The sequence below is a fragment of the Chroicocephalus ridibundus genome, chromosome 2, assembly GCF_963924245.1.
Source record: "Chroicocephalus ridibundus chromosome 2, bChrRid1.1, whole genome shotgun sequence".
Taxonomy (NCBI): Eukaryota; Metazoa; Chordata; class Aves; order Charadriiformes; family Laridae; genus Chroicocephalus; species Chroicocephalus ridibundus.
This window is the reverse complement of record NC_086285.1, coordinates 79825920-79847136: the sequence shown is the minus strand read 5'-3', so window position 1 is coordinate 79847136 and position 21217 is coordinate 79825920. Positions and strand designations below refer to the sequence as shown.

At 40.5% G+C, this 21217-nt stretch overlaps 1 protein-coding gene across 1 annotated transcript in view; it reads left to right on the top strand.

The window, feature by feature from the left end:
- Positions 1–21217, top strand: part of PHLPP1 (PH domain and leucine rich repeat protein phosphatase 1) — a 142305-nt gene that overhangs the window by 73611 nt on the left and 47477 nt on the right. Inside the window, exons 2-4 of the mRNA XM_063326052.1 lie at positions 1313–1509; positions 3527–3652; positions 19985–20151. Of these exons, the coding sequence (XP_063182122.1) occupies positions 1313–1509; positions 3527–3652; positions 19985–20151 (490 nt within the window). The remainder of the gene's footprint in view (positions 1–1312; positions 1510–3526; positions 3653–19984; positions 20152–21217) is intronic.

Sequence of the window (21217 nt, the reverse complement as noted above, 5' to 3'; positions counted from 1 at the left end):
GTGAGAGAATGGCAGTGGGCAGGCCATGTGGTAGGTGTCTTCTATCTTCCCATAGATGATTTGAAGGCAAGAGCAGACTCATTGAGACAAATGAGCTATCATACAAGCAGGAGTAATAGCAAGTCGGAGTATTAGTGTGCAGCGCTTGTCACTGCCGCAGTTTAGTTGTCACTGGCCTGAAATACCAGGATTAGAAGACAGGATCAGATCTCTGCTTCTCTGCATTTCTAACTAGATATTAATTTCTTGATTTTTGAGAATTTTGGTAAAGATGAGTGTGGGAAAATTCCTCCATCCTTTATCATGATGGGGAAGGTACTGGGACCAACACTGGTATTCTTGCAGAAATTTCAACTTGAGCATGATTACCTCTTGTTTCTGTTTGCAGAAGACTTAGTATATTTGGATGACTCAAGTCTGGGCTGAGATATTTAAGGTTTGTAGGGTAACTTGATGTGGATAAATGCTTCAGATTAGAATGAGCAAATTGTGCTTCTTCCCATTTATTTCTTAAAAAATGTGGTCCTGGAAGAGTGTAGACAGGAGATGCTTGTCTTTGTGTTGCCATTGTTAATGATGGTTTCTAATGAGAGTAGAATCTTATTAATAGATTAGTAGAATCTGAGCCATTTGAAGTTATTTAACAGGTTTGGTCTAATTGGTAGTCTTGCTAATAATCTGCATTATTATAAATAGTGAATTCATTGCAACACAGACAGAAGAACTTCACTTTTTCCAAAGCTCTACTCAGACTGAAGCAGGGTCTTCGAGGAGTTTCATCTAGGTTTCACGTGTTTACATTGTGGCTGAATGCACCACCTCGGCTGTGGGCTTTGGACTGAACAGGGTGGGCTGGTGGGAGTAGGAACTACATTCATTGGGAAGCTGTTGAAGCTATTCAAACCATGACCTTAAGGATGCCCAGAAGAGACATGGAAGTGCAAAGGTGCGGGTCAGCATGCGGTACTTCACCCACTTCTGCAGTTAGCAAACAGTCAATGTGAACATTTGGTTTCCATGTGCCATAGAGAAGACTGGTACCATTAACTGGTACTTCTGTGACTGTTGCAGGTTATATACTGCAAGACTGTCATCTGCTCTCCATGATACCAGCCTGTCTTATGCTTCTACCTATGAAAGAAGCCTGTACTGAAGCTGATACTAAATTACCTGCTTGCATGGTTTTGAAGCTGTGTTTTATTTGTCATGCTGCGGTCTGTAGCTTGAAAACTTGCTTATAGTCTCAGGATGACTTGAGTGAGAGAGGTAAAGGTTTTCTGTGATTAAGTGGATGCTTTTGTTTCTATTTCAGGAAAGCCCCACAGCATTGGCAGCTCCGAACGGATTCAGCTCTCAGGAATGTACAATGTTCGAAAAGGGAAAATACATTTGCCAGTCAACAGATGGACAAGACGCCAAGCTATCCTTTGTGGAACATGCCTAATTGTCTCATCAGTAAAAGAAAGCCAGAATGGAAAGATGCATGTCCTCCCTTTAATTGGTGGAAAAGTAAGATATTTTATTTTATGTATTTGCTTGCTTAACCCTTGTCTCTTTATGCAGAGAAGACTGCATTCAATTGTGATGATTCCTAGCCCCCCAAAAGCTTGTTTCTGTAAATGGAGTTATCAAAGAATATAATTGTCTTTTGATTATGGTCAGATTAATATTTAACAATTTACAGCATTTGGATTAAAATGCTAAAGAAAAGCAAGGAAAACACACTTTTATTGTGTGCAGTGTTAAATGTTTTACATGTGCAATAGTACACAGTCAAAGGATATATGCACCTGTATTGTGTATGATCTGTACCATGCCTCTTCATCCATTATTTATCCATGCTGGGTTACTCTAAGATCTGAAAATTAACCAATAGCAGCATGGGCTTATTTTCAACATTGGAGTTTTTTTGAGTGCTCAGCATTGCATGAGTAGTGGTCTAACATAAGCTAATAGCAACAAACATTTTTAATTGTGAAAATATGAAACTGGAATTCCTTCTGATAGATTACATCTGAAACACAGGAGGTCTGGTCTGAAGACAAGGGAATTTTTTTTTCACTGTGAGGGTGGCTGAGCACTGGCACAGGTTGCCCAGAGAGGTTGTGGAGTCTCCCTCCTTGGAGATACTCAAAAGCTGTTTGGACACAGTCCTGGTCAAACAGCTGTAGGTGGCCCTGCTTGAGCAGGAGGGTTGGACCAGATGACCTTCAGAGATCCCTTCCCACCTCAACCATGCTGTGATTCTGTGAAGCTTTATGAAGACAGTAAGATTACAACGTTGCTGTTTTGGCCTAAATAGTGTTTCAGAATGCTACTGTTGGCTTGATTAGCCAAGATAGTGGGAAAAGAATCATTAGCTTGAGGATGATTTGCACCTGAAGTAATGCTCTTTTACTTTGCATACTGAAATGTTTGATTCTTAAGAGCTTCACAATGTTATATATGCAGACTAAAGTTGATTCATTTATACTCTATACTAGCAATGTGGAAAGTAATTCCACACTAAGAGTAGTAGTCCTTTTTCCTAGTAGCTCTTTTTTCTCTCTCATGATTCTTCACATGATTATTCAACACTTCCCTGGAGGTACTGAAGTACAGACACTTTCCTCTTTTAGTAGCAGTGGGTGAACTCGGACAGTGAATTGTATTTGTGGCTGCAGCACGCTGGAGAGGACAGGATGCAGGTCCCCATCGGCCTTCTCTTTGAGATGAAAAGATTTTTATTTTTTTAAATTCAAAAAGGAAAGAGATTATGTACCTTTTTTTTAATTGCTTAACATGGAATTTCTAAGTTGTTTTTGTACAGAAGTGCCTTGTGTAATGTAAAAAATGCAGACTGTGTTAAGCAGTAAATTGACAACAAATTTTAAAAGAAAAGGAGAATCAAGCTGAGAAAAATGTACTGAGGGCTTCTGCTGACAAAGCTTGGGAGGTGGATGCTTGGCACAGAATTAAGTGTTTTTTAAATTATTGCTCAAAAAATATTCTTCCTGAACTCCATAAATACTCTGCACTTCCTGGTTTCCAAAGGCTTTCCAGAATGTGGTGCTGAGGCATTGAGACCATAAGTTGTGTGGGACTTCTCGTGTATGGTAGCAGAATGATGTATTCTGGGTGTTTTTTAGCAAGTTGAGAAATGCCAAAGAATTTAATTGGGCTGTAAGAGAAGCATTTTGTTAAGCCTGTTTTTAATAACTGGGAGTATAAATTGTGCTTCTTTAGGTTGTATAGAGATAGCCTTAAATGTACTTCAGTGGGAATCCTTTTATGGTGCTCAGTCTGTCTTAAAATGTTGACGTTCTTGGTGGCTTTCTCCTTTGGTTCCTTCATCCTTCTGTTCTTACGCCTTGCTTGTGTAGATTTCATGAATATTTGACAGCCAAGATCTAGCTTGAGTGCTTAAGAGTGTTAGCCCAACTCTACTTGAAGGGCTCCTCTTGGGCACGTTTTGACTTTGCCCTGGGGAGTTCTGCAAAGAAGCTTTTGATTCTTGTTCACTAACAGTTTTGTGTCTCTACTGCAGGTGGAAGAAGTGAAAAAGCACCAGCACTGTTTAGCATTTAGCTCCTCTGGACCTCAAAGCCAGACCTACTACATTTGTTTTGATAACTTCACTGAATATTTGCGATGGCTTCGACAAGCATCAAAGGTGAGAATAGCACTAATTCCTGCCTGAATGGGTTGTTCATAGCATTTCCCCCAGTTCTGTCTTCTCCATGCAGTGATATAGTCCCTCGTCTGGGTTCATTGGCATTCATTGGCAGCTGCTGCTGTTAGTGTTGCACAAAAATTTGAGAGCTCTTGGTAATAGGCAATAGGGAGATGAATTTTTCTGCATTTATTCTGAACTTCTTTCTACTGTGGTTGTGTAAACAAAGTGCTGTGCTGCACTTTCTTTTCTCATCTTGATCCAGCTGGATGGATGGAGTGAGATGATTAGAACAAAAAGGGTGACGTATATTACTGACAAAATTTCAGTTTAAAAAGCTTTGTTTCAGCATTAATAAAACCTAAAATAGTGTGGGATTCTTTTAATTCGTTCCTTACACAGAGCCTAAAAATTAAATTGCTAGAATGAAGAAATTTTTTTCTTGCTTGGAAATGTTGCTGAATCTCTCTAGTTTTATAACTATTTGATTTTTGTTTTTTTAATAAGCAATCATTTCATGTCAGTAAAGACAAATTACTAATTAAAGCTGTCGTAAACCATATTTTATACTCTGCTTAGAGCATAATTTATTGCAGGAATTTAGGTCCTGCGTTATTTTGTTTTACTCTTCAGTTCCACTTCATGTTGTTGAAAGGTTGTTTTTGCAATTACCTATTTTATCTCTTAATCCCTGCCAGTTTTTTGATAAATCCTCTCTAAAGTAATTTATGTATCTTGAACCACTGATTTTTTTATTTTTAACACGCAAGTTCTTTTGCTGTGCTGTCATCACTCTTTCTTTGGTTTTCTACTTGGGCCTAAACTGTCCAATAGTTTTATTCTTGATAGGGCTGTCTGTTCTCATGCTCTTTAACTATGTTAAAGCAACTTAGTTTTATGTAATACTTCTTAGAGATATTTATGGCACACTACATCTGTCTTTTTAGATTGCAATAATGTATTATCCAGCCAATTGCCAGTGGTACAGCCTGCGTTGTGGTTTGTTTCTTTTCAAGAGGTTTGATTATTATGTCAAACTTTCTTTGAGCAGTAACTATTGCACCTCTCAACACATGCATCATTTAAAATGTCCTTTAGGTTTTTTTCTAGTAAGTTTTAAAATTCTCTTTAAAGACGCTGTTCTGGCATCGCTGCTCAGGTCTGTTAAGCCTCAAGGTAAAAATCCCCAAGACATGTTTCATGAGATGGTGCGGCATGGTCTGTCAGGTTTTTGAGTTTTTGCCGCTTTGTGGCTCTCGCTGGGAGAGCAGTGTCCTTTCATCTCCAGAGGCTTTGACATCAGATAAATGAAAGGCAAATCTAATGAGTGAGAAAAACAGTGGAAAACAATGAACTTCAGAAGTGGAGATAAATGGCCAGAAAGCCCCTCTGAATTACTGGCAGCATAAGCTTGTTCTGTGCCATGCTGTGCTTCTCTCTTTCTCTCTCGTTCACCCAAATGACTAACAGCATTGGGACGATCGCCAGCATGAGAACATATCCCCATGCACTCATGATATCCTCCCATTTTTCTTATGTAACCGTAGAAAGAAAATACATAGTTTGAAGTGTGTTTTCAGTCTGTGCAAACTGAAGAAACTCACTATGCTATTCTTTTTGCTGGCAAAACATGCTTTGAGGGGAAAAATGATGCTTCGTTTTTCCCCAACTCTCTAACCTCCAGCCACAAAACCTGAGACTCAGCATTCTGAATTCATGGATTTTGAAACAGTACTTTGCCACTTCAAGTTGCTTTTTTTAATGTTTGGGTTTTCTGTCCTTAGACTGAAAAACAGAAACAAGCATGATTGTATGCAAGGCAGTTGTGTGGGAAGTACTGTGCAGTAACGCTATTTCTGAAGAACAAAAAAAGAGAAAGTAGTAATGCTGCAAAAGTAACTCAAATTTCCTCCAGCTGATGCTGTTCATGTCCAAGTGCTTAATTGTAAGGTGCATTGTCCCTGATTTACATGTACGAATAAATTAGAAAGTTTCATCTTCAGCTCTGTAGTTCAGGCAAAGCTAGCATTCTCACGCAGGAAAAAACCCCAACATTTATATAAGGTACTCTGCCTCAGGTGTTTGAGAGCTACTCAAGTTCAAAGAAGTTGAAATATTCTTGCTAACCAAGAAAATACTGTAAAGCATTGTATGTTTAAAGGCAAGCAGATTTAGGAAGGGAGATGTTACAGTGCTTTAATGTTGAGCTACTAGTTTCTTGTTACGGGCTAGGTCACATGATGCTTACAGATTCTTCTTTAATTGTGGTGGTGTATATAGTACTTGCACTTTTGGGAATTATTATGAATAATATTTAAGACTGTATTTTAAATATAAATGTTTTGAAACTGGCTTTCCTGTTAACTTATGTTCAGTGGTAGTTTTTCTTCAGTCCTTTGGGCTCCTGATATGTGCTGCTGAAAACTGAGGCTTCTGATACAAGTGTAATGAGTGCTGCAATTATAAATTTTAATGCAGAAGGAGATCCCTGGTAAAATATTTCATTAAAATTGCTCAATTCAGTTTTTAACTATGAAAAAAAAATTCATGTCTGTCTTCTGTATACTTCAAAAGAACTAGAAGATGACGTTGTTTTAACTTTTAAAGAACAAGCTTAATCTTGAAAGGAGACTTTGGAAAAAATGCTTGCTCTGCAGTCTTTCTCCCCACAGAATATTGGCAGTGTTGACTTTTTAGTGATGTTCCAGAATGAGACAAATCCTAATGCATCACTCCTGCAATAAATACATGTATGCTACAGAAGTTTTGAATTCATGTTTGCAGGGACTTGGGCTCAATTAAATTAAAAATTAGCATTGCTCCTGTATAATCTGATTCATTCTTAACAGTGAAATCTATTTTAGCCAAGACAGCTCTCGTGCTCTGCCCCAGTAAATTTTTGGAAGGGATTTGTGAATAGGTGTTAGGATTGGTTTTCCTGTATGTGTGTGCCTGACATGAACAGAACTCCTGATTTCAGGACGGACTGGAATTATTGCACAAATACTGACCTAAATATCGAACTTGGTGACATACTTACTCCAAATAGGTCACTTTTAGATATGCTGATTTAGCCTCAAACAGAATATTTTTAAAAGTTAGATGTGTGGCTTGTTCGTTAATATTGATAGTTCTGTACCACAGTGCATTTCTTTCCTTTTACTTTCCAAATACTGGAGTCCTAATTAAGGAAGCTCAAAAGGAAAACAGGAACAACAAATTTGGTCCTTTGTGATCTAATAAGTTCATTCTGTTGCCAATTGTTGAAAAATAACCTTATGCAACTGGGAGGGGGAGCGGAGGAGGAAGAAAGGGACATCTTCATGGCTTTAAAGAATTTTGTCTGCATAAAGTTGGCGTGATGGTTCTGGAACCCACACAATTACTTGCAGAGTGATTCTGATCTGCCACTGTTTACTACTTGAATGTCAGATGCAGAAGGATGGGTGAAAAATGTGCAGTTAACAGAGAAGAGGACATGATGAGGGCTTTCCTTGTTTGCCACTTCCAAAAGCTAAAAAGCTGCACCCTTAATGTAGCTAGAGAGAGAAGTTTTATGTATAAGGTATTACTGAGTGGTGGAACTTGCTGTCGTGAGGCTTATATTTGGGGTGTGGTGGTGAGCTCTGTTTGAAACTTCTACCAACTAAACTTAGTTTAATGCTTTTCAACATGTGAAATTGCTGTGTAAGTGACTGCTACGCAACTTGTGACATGGATGGTTTGGCTGGAGTAAAAAGGGCTGTGTCCTCCACGTTCCAAGGCATAGAAGTAAAATGGGATGTCAGTGTCTGCCTCAGAAATTTAGTATTGCAGAGCTTAAGCAGGAACATATTACAGAATTTTATCTTGGAAATAGCGTGCACCACTGGGCATGCTGAGGCAGGTTATCTGACCCTGCAGAACTTCTCCCCTTTCGACTTCAGAAGAGCAGGAACTGTGTCGACAGCTTCATGCGACAATTATTTCCTGCTTTAGTGCTCAGTTCAGCCGGGCAGGTAGAGGAAGGGAGGCGATGAGAGACAAGGGCTATAAATAATGCATGACTACCCCACATAAGCTGCCTGTGCATGGCCTCACTATACATGTGGATAGGTAGAGATGTAGAGGCACACAGCCATGTGTGTGTGCACACCAGCGACTGCTTCCCAGGCTGGGTTGCACGGCTGTGGTGACAGTGTGTTTAGTGGAAAATAAGCTGTTGTGTGGGGCTTATAGGTGCCAGGGTGGATTTGCACCTATACACAAAAGAGCCCTCCTGTTTAAAATATGAAGAATATCTAAAAACAGATTGTTGATTTGAAAACTATCAAACTCAAGAGTTTTCTCCTGTGTGCCTTTGTTTTTTTCTGTTCCCTGTTCTAGTCACCTTTGTCTTCAAGTCTGCAGTGGAAATGCGTGTGGTGTTCCAGACGACCCTAGGCTGCTGTGAAAAAGGAGAGACTAAATTATGGTATCAGTGTACATCATGTTTAAAAAGTGCTAAAAATAGCAAGGATAGCAAATTGAAGGGAGAAGGGCATGCTGCCATATTGGTCTTATTCCTTTCACGTCAGTGCAGAATGCTCTCTTTGTACATTTATTTGCACCGTGAAACTAGCAGAAAATAACAACAGATTTGAATGCAGGAGACTCTACAGCAGTAGTCTCCATCTTTCCTCAACTTGTATGGAGACCTACTTGAAGCAGCAGTGCAAAATTAACTTTTTAGCTTTTTCTCTCTAAAGTTACCTAGTTCGGACCAACTGCCTCAGTCTTCTAGCTATTTTTTCAATATAAGTTTGAGGATTGTGTTTGGAGACGATGTTGCGAAGTCTGAGTGTGAACCATGTGAAAAGGACAGAGCTGATCTATGACGCTGGTAATAGGATTTTTCTTTCTGCTGAGGAAAAAAGGTCTGAGTTCTGATTGCATACAAGCTTGGTGTTACAGACTATATTTACAGAAATAAACTATAGGATTTAAAAATGAATTACTGTCCTTGATTACAGTTCTGCAAATATATTCAAAATAGGAGACCAAGATGATCAGCTTGTGCAAGCGTTTTACAGGAATAGTGCTGAGGAAATGAAGTGAGCAACAACTGATCATTACTGCTAGAGATGTACCTGCTTTTCAGCTGTGCTTCATCCTCTGAGCTTCAACCTTTGAGCTACTAAAAGATAACCAGCCACAGGACTGCCTTTTCCTTCAGCCCAGAAGATTCTGCTCCTTAATTAAAGTGACGGGTAATAAGCCATATCCACTCCTGCCTACAGCTTCATCTTTATTTCAGATACTGTCAGATGCTAACATCTGACTTTCTCATATCAGGCATGGTCAACCAGGAGAAAGATTAAAGTGCAGATTCCAACTTCAGTGTGGAACACAGACTTCTTAGAGTTATTTAATACAAAATACAGCCTTCAGCCTTTAAAGAAGGCTTGAAGCCGCTAGTCTCATGGTTGAATTAGCCCTACATTGTATTTGCCTTGGCTTGCCCACTAGCTGATTGACCTGTTCCGTATGTGTTTCTAGGTACTATAATGAGCTGTAACATCTTTACAGAGTTTATCATTGCAGGGATTTTTATTGCCAAACCTCAGTTTTCTCTGGAGGCATTAAGGACGGCTTTTCTAATGTTTACTGGTCAGAACCATGTCAGAATACCTTTTTTCCAAGGCCTTGACCACAGAGCAATGCCAATGGCAAGTGCAGGGAAAAATCATATGCAAGGATAAAGTAGTTTAAGTTATTTGAGATGTTACTTGTTACAGTGCTGCCAGTTCATACTTTAGAGTCACTGGATGCCATATCTCCTCTCCAGGTATCTGCTTAGTCTCCTAAGCAGTGGATATCCTGCTTCTGGACTATAGAGAACTTTACCTTAGTTCTATGAGATCTGAATTTCTAGATGAGTATTTTTGCTTTTACCTTTGGTTATTACCTTTGGTAATTATACAGAGAATTGTTGTGTGCAACAAACACTATTTGTGTTGTAGTTAGGAGTTTCTGACATTTTCTTATAACTTCGTAGTCTTAGTCCATGTGTTTGAATGTACCATAATGATTTTAGACTACTGTGTTTGTATGCGTTGGGGACAGATTGGAGGTCAGGGATGTACTGGTTGCTGAGAGGGTCACCATGCAGTAGTTGGTTTGTTTCTTATGCTAGTAGCTCTTGGAGGCTTGAAAATGAGTCTCTATACTAGTAAGACCTAAAGGTGAGTTTAGTATAATGCCAACATCAGTGGCATCTTTTGAAAATAGCCTTTAACCAAATCCAAGGCTCTGCAACAAGCTTATTTTCTTTGAGGATAACAGCCATCCAGGTTTTTTTCACATTTGTAAGACTAAGAAGCGCCATAAGCTTGTTTGCAACTGTTGATTCAACATCTAGTGAAGAAAAGAGACTCCTTAAAGATTTTCACATTTTCAGTGGGGCTTTTTTTGAACTTGATCCTTGCTTGCAGGAAATGTGATGACTCTAAGTTTAGTACAAGGAAACCATGTTTTCCTCTAATAACCTAAAATGACAATATTGAGATAATGCTTTCTCTAAAAATAGATCTCTAAAAATAAACCTGCAGCTTCCTTTTGGTGGTGATTACAAGCATTCAAACATAAACAAACCTCTGGTTTCATTGTGGAACTTGACTTCCTTTTGTGTGTGTGTGTGTGTGTGTGTGTGTGTGTGTGAAATCTTCAATATTTGGGACCTTTGCTCTGCAGTCATATCTGGTTATTCTTGCTATGGGTGGCTTCTTGTCATCTCAAGTCTGAAAGCAGAAGACCGGGCAAAGCAAACTTGAAGACAGTTTTGTTTTTCTTTTGATGTTAACACTTGAAAGTGTTCTTCCTCCTCTTTCCTTGCAAAACCTATTCTTTTGTGCCTTTCGTTAGAGGTTAATTGATGTTTTGGAAATGAATTTCTGAGTGTGTTTCAGTGTAGTCTCTCTCTTAATGGTTCGGGAGGGAAACTTGGTGGCTTGGCTCAGGTGGTTAGTTTTCCATGTCAAAATAGTTCAGCTGATTCCAAAATAGTGTAATTGGCATGACTTCAAGCTTTTATCTTGATTTCTATTCTAGAGAAAAACTGTAGCTTCACTATTATAATTTCCTCTTTTTCCTTGCTAAAATTCAGAGAGTCTGTGGTCCTTGTTTTGGACTTGCTGCCTTCAGTTAATAATAGAGTAGTTATTGAAGTATTGCAGCCAAGAGTGAGAATGGAAAACTACGTATCGCCCACACATCTGGAATAGCTTTCAAGTAATGTCTTTTGAAGCCTCTAAATCAGATTCTGATATTATTGAAGCTGAATTTGTGCAGCTCTTGCATAAACACAGAAAGGCATTGCTATGGCTTACAGCTAGAAGCTCGGTGAGGTGTTGCAGATGTTACCTTTTAAGGTGTGTTCAATCCAGGAGGATCCCAAAGTGTGTTCAGTAATCTCTGGGGGTAGAGGGGTGGGAGTGAGCAAGGGAATGTAACTTTGCTCTTAATGAAGCTGAGGGGAGCTACGTGTCTGGTGAGCAGATCCCATGAGACTGGAGGGGGTTGCAGGGACTGATACATTGCAGGGTACTTCAGTACATGTAAGGTGGTAACTGTGTCAGTCTTGAAACTGAATGGCTGTAACGCTGAGAGCCTCTACAAGCAAAGTCTAGCAGGGAGGGAAAAACGAGAGGAATTATTAGCAAAAACTAACTTTAGGGACGTTTGGTCTCCGTAGGCTTCTTTGGTAGTCAGTGGAGGAGGAAGGTCTCCAGAGAGAAGAGGGAATCAGAATCAGAGCTGGAGACCAGTTTTAGGCCCCAGGCCACTACAGCTATATTAATGATTGTTTGTATTATAAAACGCTTGGGTCAGAAGGCCTTTCTGACTTACTGTGAAATAATGTCACGAAAAGAGTTCATCTTACTGTAGAATTAATCCATATGATGCAGGTGTGTTAGGAGACCTAGGTCAGAAACTGAGGACCTAGCATAACCTCTTGTTTAAAACAAATAAACAAAGCCGCACAACCCTCTCCATGTGGGACTGGGGAGAGTCAGACAAGTGAACATCTACTGGAAGTCTCACTGGCAACAGTCTGAAATCTATAGTAAATGCTGAAAGAAAGTCTTTGCTGGAGGGCTGCTCATTGCAAAGTCGTCTTGCTGGCAGTACAGCAGCCTGTCTTGGTAAAAAATGAAGTCTAACACAAGTTCTAAGAAGAAAAACGGATATTTCTCAATTTTTGTGAGACTATCACCTGTTTTGCAATATTTACAGATTAATTGTTTTCAGTCAAGCTGTTTTAAGGATATTAATATTCCTTGCTCCACCAAATGGAGATTCACATGTCTGAATTATAAGTAGCTTAATGCTACAGCTAATTACTGGCCCTTAGCTGCAGGTTGCATCTTAAGCCTTGTCCTTGCAGGGATCTTACCAGTGTGAACATCCCAGCGTGACTACCACCAAGGTAACAGTGTTGATGTCACTCCCTGTGTAGTATTGATACCAGTACCTGATCTCTAGAAAAAAAACACATTTGTTCCCTGGAGCAGCAAAAATACTCATATTCTGGTAGTGACTTCAGATAATACCAAACATTTCCAAATGACTTGTGACAAATGTCACCTTTTTTTTGGACAAGATCTCACTTTCAAGAGCTTGATGCTAAACCTGGGGCACTGACTTTCACATCTATGAAATTATTCCTATCATTAAGGGTAAAGGAGCACAACTTCTGCATTATTACCTCCACATTTCCCCCTCCCCAGACACATTTGCTACTGCTGTTTTCAGCAAAGTTCTTACAGCTTTGCACAAGGGCCAAAGGTAGAGGTGAGCTATTTCTGCATGCTCTATAAATCTTTGTTCAGAGCTAAGAGGAGGAGAGACAGGACAAGTCAAATAATCTTTGTGTCCCCGAGTCTTGCTGGCATAAGGTGTTTGTACCAGGCTCCTGCCCTTCGTCTTAGTAGGCAATTACAGCTCTTACCTATGTCATTGCCTGTTCGGTTTGTGAAACAGTGATGTGCTTTCAAGCCTCTGCTGAGTTTTTCTTTTCTTTGCAAGGCCCTTAGCTTGAGTTAGGGTGGATCTAATTTAACTTTTGAAAGAAAACAAAAGGAGAGGCCAGAAAAGCCATTACCTTTTCACCATTTGGACTGCACCCATTTTAAAAGCTGTCATTTAAAAATGAAAATATGTGGCTTTAAAGAAAAAGAAAACCTTTTTATTTCTTTTTTCACCTCTTTCATTAAGGTTTTTGGCGTTTGCTTGTTTACCAGTCTGAGCATTTCCTCAGCTCTTGGCTGTGGCTGAGGACACCGATGTATTTCCTGGCTGTGGAGTTCAGCTCCACGGAGGGAGGCCTCTGCCGAGCGGGGCTTTGATGTTCGAATAGAAAGGAGGATTAGGATTTGAAGTGAGGTTAGTTCTGAGGTGAGGAGAACCTGTTTGCTCTAAGCAGTTAGTTTAGGTATTTCAAGCTGGCTTGTTAAGCCTTATGCAGGCATTGGTGGGATGTGATGATTATCGAACTGTTTAAAAGTAAATCCTAAGGGAGAAAAATTATGCTGCCTTTGCATTAGCATGTCTACAGCAGGTGTAATTTAACATTGTCAACTCAGTTTAAACAGACTGGGGATTTGGCTGCCTGTACGATGTGGGCTGTTTAGTTATTTTAATTGTCTTCTGTTGAAGTCCTAAATAGTAATTTCTTATCTGAATAGAGCTATAGGGAATGGGATGAGGGTAAACAGGAAAAAGACATAATTACGTTGGTTTAAATTCACACCACAGGTCACACCAAAAGATGTCCTTGTGTAAACAACGCGCGTGTTTGTCCATACAGCTGGGTTCAGCTGTGTCCATTGCTGACATCCATTGTCAGCAACAGATAATTTTTGTAGTATAGCCAAGGCTTTAAAACAAAGACGGTGATCAGTCTTGTTGCGTAGCTGGGTGACAGAGGCGGCATTATACTGATGGACAAAGCAAAGTGTTTTTTAGCCCTGTGTAGCAAGAAGAGGCAAGAATATTGGTTGATACAAGTGTTTTTCTGTTTTTTTTTATTGCCAGCTGCTAAAGATTTACAGTGAACCCATGTCATACTTTCACCAGTCTTGAAATACTGCTTCCTTTTTAAAAACAATAATAAAAAATTAAAATTGAAACACCGTGGCGAAACCTTTCTTATTCAAGGTACTGCTGGCTTTTGTGAATTCCTGTTTATACTTGTAAGTACTATTGCGGCACAACTAACACATGTTTAAAAGCAAGTTTTCATATTGGGGAGACTCATAGTTTTTTGTCATGTGTGCAGCTCTTAGGTGGGGAGTAGCAGAAGTTGTACTGCCCGAGGGAGTGAGAGAGCTCTGCGGCAGTATTATTTGTGGTGGTATTCACAGAATAAAGCTACATTTTATTGTTCTGGGGGAAAATTAAAAGCACAATGACAGCTTTTTGGTGTTTGCAGTGTGTAGATCCAGGGCTCTTTGTAGTACATGTGCTATAGTTGTATGCCACTTCTTTGAAACTGCACTTCAGTATGCCGTACTCACATGGAGGCTGGAAAAAAACCCACAGAACTTAAAACACTGTAGGCCAGGGCTGCATAACTGAGGTTGCAACAGGAACTGGAAAAAAAGTCTTCCGTTGGACTTTGCTCTTTGACAGACGAAGTTGAATTTGGCCTTACCCCATTACTGCTTCTCTAGTATTACAATGGGAGACATTGCAATACAATGATTGTCCACAAAGTGTTTAAAAATCATATCCAGGGAATGGAGAAAGCTGCATGTTTCATCTTGCTTCTTTATATTTGTGACGATTAAAAATCCCAACTGAAAAGTGGACTTCAAAAAGGTACAAGATTTTGTTATGTGTTTGAGCTACCATGCAGTTAAACTGTTGCATCGCTGGCAAAGACAGGGTATCATACACCATCTTTCAAGAAGGTCATTGCCCCAGCCGCATCCCCCATGTTACTAGTACTGGAAATAGGGGTTTCATGTGAAAACAAGCGTTAAGGATGTATGCAGTTTAGGGTATGATGAGAAGACATTGCAAAGGGTTTGGTCAAGGCAACAGCTTCTTCTGCCTGGGGAATCATAAACTGTGCTGCTTGTGTTTTTATTTTTATATATGTATGTGAAGCATATAAAACAGTTACACTTTTAAGTTTTCCAAAAGAAAACACCAAAGAAGCCATAATGAGCACTTGATGCAGTTTCCACATGTATCTAGAAAGCCTTTCCCTCTAGCATTGCTACCACACTGATTCTCTTCACTGTTTTTGTGGGAGCATGGGTCTGTTGAACCCAACCTAGATAACTTGTTGGGGTATTTATTTACAGCAGAATGTCTTGGGTTTGGTTTTTTGTTTGTTTGTTTGTTTTTTTTACTTCCAGTGGAAACCCTACTTTCTGCAGATAATGACCCTTCCTCTGAATGCTTTGTATTTGACTGTGAGGGATATTCCAGTCAGCGTTTTCTTACCCTTTATCAGCTTATCTCTGCAGTGATTCCCCACAGTGAGTCAAGAAAACCCAGTGTGTTATTAAAAACGGTATCATCTCTTAGAAAAATGCCTTGCTCTTAATAAACAACAGCAAACACACACGTGCAGTCTTACTGCATTTCAGCCAATTGAACACGATTGCAAGACTAAAATATTGCTTTAGTGTTTGATTTGGGAACAATATCATTTCATAATTTCAATACTCAACTTCAAAACAACTGATGAAAGTTTCTGGTGAACCAAAGAAAGTATTGTTGAGAGATTGTTCTCCTTTGTCACTCTTCTTTGTTTTTCATCTTGTTCCTCTGTTCTCTAGGAATTTGTTACAGAACAGTATTGATCAATGCAAATAGAAAAGTCTTTATCCATGCCTGTGAGAAAAACTGTGTTTGTTTATATGAGTATTCCTTGTAACAATTCAGAAGTTAATTCTTAGAGTACTGTTTTGCTAACGAAAAAGACTGATAAAATTACAGTTGATTCCAGACTTAACACCTTCTAAAATGTAGTTTTAACTTTTACAGTTATCTCTCTGGTAGAGGCATCGTTCAGTATATGTTAATTGCGTGAAAATCTTAACTAAATTCTTCGTATAACAAAGTGATTCCTTTAAAAAAAAACAACAAAAAACCAAAAAAAAACCAAAAAAAAACCAAACAGCAAACAAAAAATAACCAGAACATACAACTTGTAAAAACAAAATTGCTTTTAACTAGATTTTTTTTTCACAGGGCTTGATGATTTTAAGAAAGAATTTGCACGCTTTTTTGAGATTAGCAGAATTTGGATTTGTTTGTCTGCTTTATCATGGTTCACATTCAGAGTTACCAGTTCTGGTACTTCAGATATTTTTAGAGTAACGTGCCTTGCTAAGCACTGCTGTGTTGCTTATTTTTCATATCACATTCCAAACAAGTAGTTGGAGTAACAGTGTATGTAAGCATCACACCTGAAATTATACATTCTCCCTTTTAATTTAATAGGTGTCAGCGCTTTTTCATCTCTTCTGTTTTCAGTGTGATGAGAACTGTACTGTACTGGGCAGGTTCTAGCACCATAAACAGACTGAATACCTAGCTTTCAGAAATAACTGCTCAGAATAACCTATGAATAATTTTTGTCCAATACTACGAGGGGAAGAAAAATAGTAGCTACAGTAACAAAAGGACTGAGCTAATTGAGTAACAAAAATTTAAGCGTTTTGATGGATGTGGGAGGACTGGATTATTAACAGTCACATCAGAGAAAAACACTGCACCGTCTGTTCCTCTCAAAGCGTATGGCTGTGTGTTTATAATAGAGACCATTATCCTGAGGCCTGTGTGGCTTGCATTGGGGAGGAAAAAAGGAAGAAAAAACTCTTTGGCCTTCTTTTCAGTGGCAAGCTACTTCACTTACACCAGCAAAACCTGATGTCTCAAAGTTCAGGGTACTTTATGGTAAGAGTTGTATGTCTGCCCAGAAGTCTGGGTGGTGTCTCCTTCATTGATGTTCGGAAGCTTTTAGCGACTGTTACTGGGCATTGATTATGAGTTGTTGGGGTTTTCCTTTTGTGCCTTAGATGTGGTGTTTGTACCTCCAGAATCCTAGCATGTGAGGCCAGTAAAAGTGCCAATAACAGAATGAAATGATTGCTTCTCTTGCAGTAACAGAACATGTAACCATTTGAGCAATGTTTGTGCAGTCCCAGAAGTCTAAAATGGTGGTGAAATTCTTGGCTTCTCCTCCTTTGATCTAAGCCGTGCCTGCTCCAAATACGCATCTCATTCTTCTAGCGTTTGACCCCTCCTTCCTGCCCACAATGCACACTGCCTTGTCCTACTGTGTGGTGGTGCTTTGTCATGTAGCTAGCTCCACGACTCTACATAATGAAAAGATACATTTAATAGCGTTGGACAGAAAATATAAGACTTCTAGACTGCCGTGCTGTTTTTGTGTTTTTGTATCCAAATAATGGCTAATAAATAAGTAAAGCAGCAGGATGCTGTTCACGCAACTGTATGCTAGAGATGTGGTATGGGGCAGAGTTGCTGTTACTTGAATTTGTTGCCTGTAGTGGAACGATGCTAGCTATATGTAGTGCTAGGTGGTGTGATTTCTTTAGCCTCTAAGGCTGTGTTTGTTTTACCTTCCTCTTTCTAGAAAACAATGTTAAAACCCCAGATCTCAGTTTTGGTTTTGTCACATTTTTATGATTCTTGGACAGTTTTCTAATTCATTGAGAAGAGATGATTGCTTGGTGCTTTGCTGCTGTGATGTTTTTTCTCCATTAAGATATAAATGGGAAAACTCTTTCTTCTGCCATTTAATACCTGCTTTTGACCCTTGAAACCGAGGCAGGGGGGTGACTGTTATCCCCTCACCTCCACTCACTTGGGTATACTGACCAGTCGTGCAGCAGTATAGAAGACTTTTTCTTTTTTTTTTTTTTTATGGTTGGAAAGGACCTTTGAGATCATTGAGTCCAACCATACACACAAAAAAATCCCCCCTACAGTCTCTGTCACTAGAGCAGGCCCTGAAGTGCCAAATCTACATGTTTCTTAAATACCTCTAGGGATGGTGACTCAACCACCTCCCTGGGCAGCCTGTTCCAGTGCCTGACCACTCTTTCAGTAAAGTAATTCTTCCTAATATCTAATCTAAACCTCCCCTGCCGCAACTTCAGACCATTTCCTCTGGTCCTGTCATTATTTACTTGGGAGAAGAGGCCAACACCCACCTCTCTACACCCTCCTTTCAGGTAGTTGTAGAGGGCAATGAGGTCTCCCCTCAGCCTCCTCTTCTCCAAGCTAAACATGCCCAGCTCCCTCAGCCTCTCCTCGTATGACTTGGTCTCCAGACCCCTCACCAGCCTGGTAGCTCTCCTCTGGACACGCTCCAGCACTTCTACGTCCCTCTTGTACAGAGGGGCCCAGAACTGAACACAGTACTCGAGGTGAGGCCTCACCAGTGCCGAGTACAGAGGCACCATCACTTCCCTGCTCCTGCTGGCCACGCTATTCCTGATACAAGCCAGAATGCTGTTGGCCTTCCTGGCCACCTGGGCACACTGCTGGCTCATGTTAAGCTGGCCGTCCACCAGCACCCCCAGGTCCTTTTCTGCCGGGCAGCTTTCCAGCCACTCTTCCCCAAGCCTGTAGCGCTGCGTGGGGTTGTTGTGACTGAAATGCAGGACCCGGCACTTGGCCTTATTAAACCTCATACAGCTGGCCTTGGCCCATCGGTCCAGCCTGTCCAGGTCCCTCTGTAGAGCCTTCCTGCCCTCAAGCAGATCAACACTCCCACCTAGTTTGGTGTCATCTGCAAACTTACTGAGGGTGCACTCAATCCCCTCATCCAGATCATTGATAAAGATATTAAACAAAACTGGGCCCAAAACTGAGCCGTGAGGGACACCACTGGTGACGGGCTGCCAAGAAGACTTCACCCCATTAATCACAACTCTCTGGGCACAGCTATCCAGCGAGTTTTTAACCCAGTGAAGAGTACACTTGTCTATGCCATGATTCGCCAGCTTCTCCAGGAGGATGCTGTGGGGGACGGTGTCAAAGGCCTTACCAAAGTCCAGACAGACAACGTCCACAGCCTTCCCTGCATCCAGAAGGCGGGACACATGGTCATAGAAAGAGATCAGGTTGGTTAAGCAGGACCTCCCCTTCCTAAACCCATGCTGGCTGGCCTTGATCCCTTGGTCGCCCTGCACTTGCCGTGAGAGCTCACTCAAGATGATCCTCTCCATGATATTCCCTGGTACTGAGGTCAGGCTGACAGGCCTGTAGTTCCCCAGATCCTCCTTCCGACCCTTCTTGTAGATGGGCATCACATTAGCCACCCTCCAGTCATCTGGTACCTGCCCTGTTGACCAGGATTGTTGATAAATGATGGAGAGAGGCTTGGTGAGCTCTCCCGCCAGCTCCCTGAGTACTCTTGGGTGAATCCCATCTGGCCCTGTAGACTTATGTGCGTCTAGGTGCAGAAGCAGATCACTGACTACTTCCTCCTGGACTATGGGTGGGTTGTTCTGCTCTCCATCCTTATCTTCCAGCTCAGGAGGCTGAGCACCCTGGGGATAGCTGGTCTGAGTACTGAAGACGGAGGCAAAGAAGGCATTAAGTATCTCAGCCTTCTCCTTGTCCTTGGTTGCAACTTTCCCCCCCGCATCCAGTAAGGGATGGAGATTTTCCCTGTCTCTTTCTTTGTTGATTTATTTATAAAAACTTTTTTTTGTTGTCCTTTATGTTAGTGGCCAAGTTGAGCTCCAGCTGGGCTTTTGCCTTCCTAATTTTCTCTCTGTATAACCTAACAAGATCTCTGTACTTCTCCTGAGTTGCCTGTCCCTTCTTCCAAAGGTGGTAAACCCTCCTTTTATTCATAAGTCCCATGCGAAGTTCCTTATTCATCCAGGCTGGCCATTTTCCCTGCCCTTTAGACTTGCGACACTTGGGGACAGCCTGCTCCTGAGCCTTTAAGATTTCCTTCTTGAAGAGTGCTGTGGTTTTGCTGCTGTTTATGTCAAATCTCTTACCCTTTTTTTTTCTGGTCATAGGGTATCACATCACTTCAGTGATGAAAATGAATCCATTTCACTTACTAGTTTGACAAACCTTTGCACTTTTCCCCCTGCTAGCTATCTGTGGACTTGGTTGTAGCACTGAGGCAAAGCAAGAGATCATGCATTACTTGCAGCAATGATGTAAACCGTGTTAGATCAGCTATATATGCCAATACTGACTTCTGCTGTGCTTAAAAGCAGTTTATCTTGTGCTAGTAGGGGTGAAGGAAATGTTTTTGGTTTATTACAGTATTAACATATTGGTGTACCTTTTGACTTCCAGGTTGCATCACAGCGCATAAGCTCAGTGGATCTTTCATGCTGCAGCCTGGAGCACCTGCCTGCCAACCTGTTTTATAGCCAAGACCTCACTCATCTCAATTTAAAGCAGAACTTCCTGAGGCTAAACCCCAGCCCATCCACAAGTAGAGCGCTTAGTGAATTACAAAGGTAAAGTGATATGGTTCTACTGGTTGTCCTCTGCCCTTGGAGCCAAGTGACCACTGGTCTGCAGGAACTTTCCTAAAAAATTACTCCTCCTCTTGTGGAGGATTGGCGTGGCTGTAACGCTTCAGCAATTAGTTAACTCTGTGTGTTAGAAACATAGTAGCTTTCATGAGAAACTTAATGGTTTTCTTGTAAATAGAAGGCTAATTTCAACCCAAAATGCAGTTTTCAGAATGTGTTGGTTTTATCTACCTACTGAGGCCAGACTGTAACTCTTCAGTCTTTGACTCGTGTGAGTCAATATGAGTTAGTGAGCTGCTCATCGAAGGGATTGATTCTAGGAAGGAGCAGTACTGTGACTTTAGTTAGTTTTTTGTTACTTCCCAAGCAAAGAAGGCCCTGATTTAATAAATTCAGCCTGATTCCTGTCCTCTTTCTACTCTACTCAACCCTAATTCTTCCTTCCTAGTAACTATGACCTTCCAGTTGTTCTTTCCATTGCAGCTCATCCAAGAATGTAACAAAACGGGTAGACAGCAGCATGATCTGTGATCTGAATGATTTAACGTATGCGTCCTGTGGAATCAGCAGGCTTTCTGTATTCAGAAAGATGAACGTTTCCATACTGAATATAAAACTGTGAATCGTAGAGTACCTCAGGATTATATTTGTGGATGGTCCTCTTCAAATGAAATGTTTTAAACCACATTTCTAAATCCCCTCCTCTTTGAAAAACAACAGAAAAATACAAGATGGATTACACAGGCTGTTGTATTTTTATATAATTCCAATTTTGTTCTGGAAAAACAAAAAATTTGGCATAATGAAAGATGAATGAACCCAGTAGGCCTGCTTCACAAATAAAGCAGGCAGTGATTCCAAGAGCTTATGAACACGGTCTGGAGAAGAATACTGGATTAAATGTTCTGTGAATGTCGTATAGGTCTCCAGATAGCAAGTGGAATTTTAGCATAAGTTAGGTGATAAACATGGACAAATAATGAATGTCTTAATTTTAATGAATTACTATCATTCTTCCTTTTTAAATATCAGAAAGTGTACAGGAGAT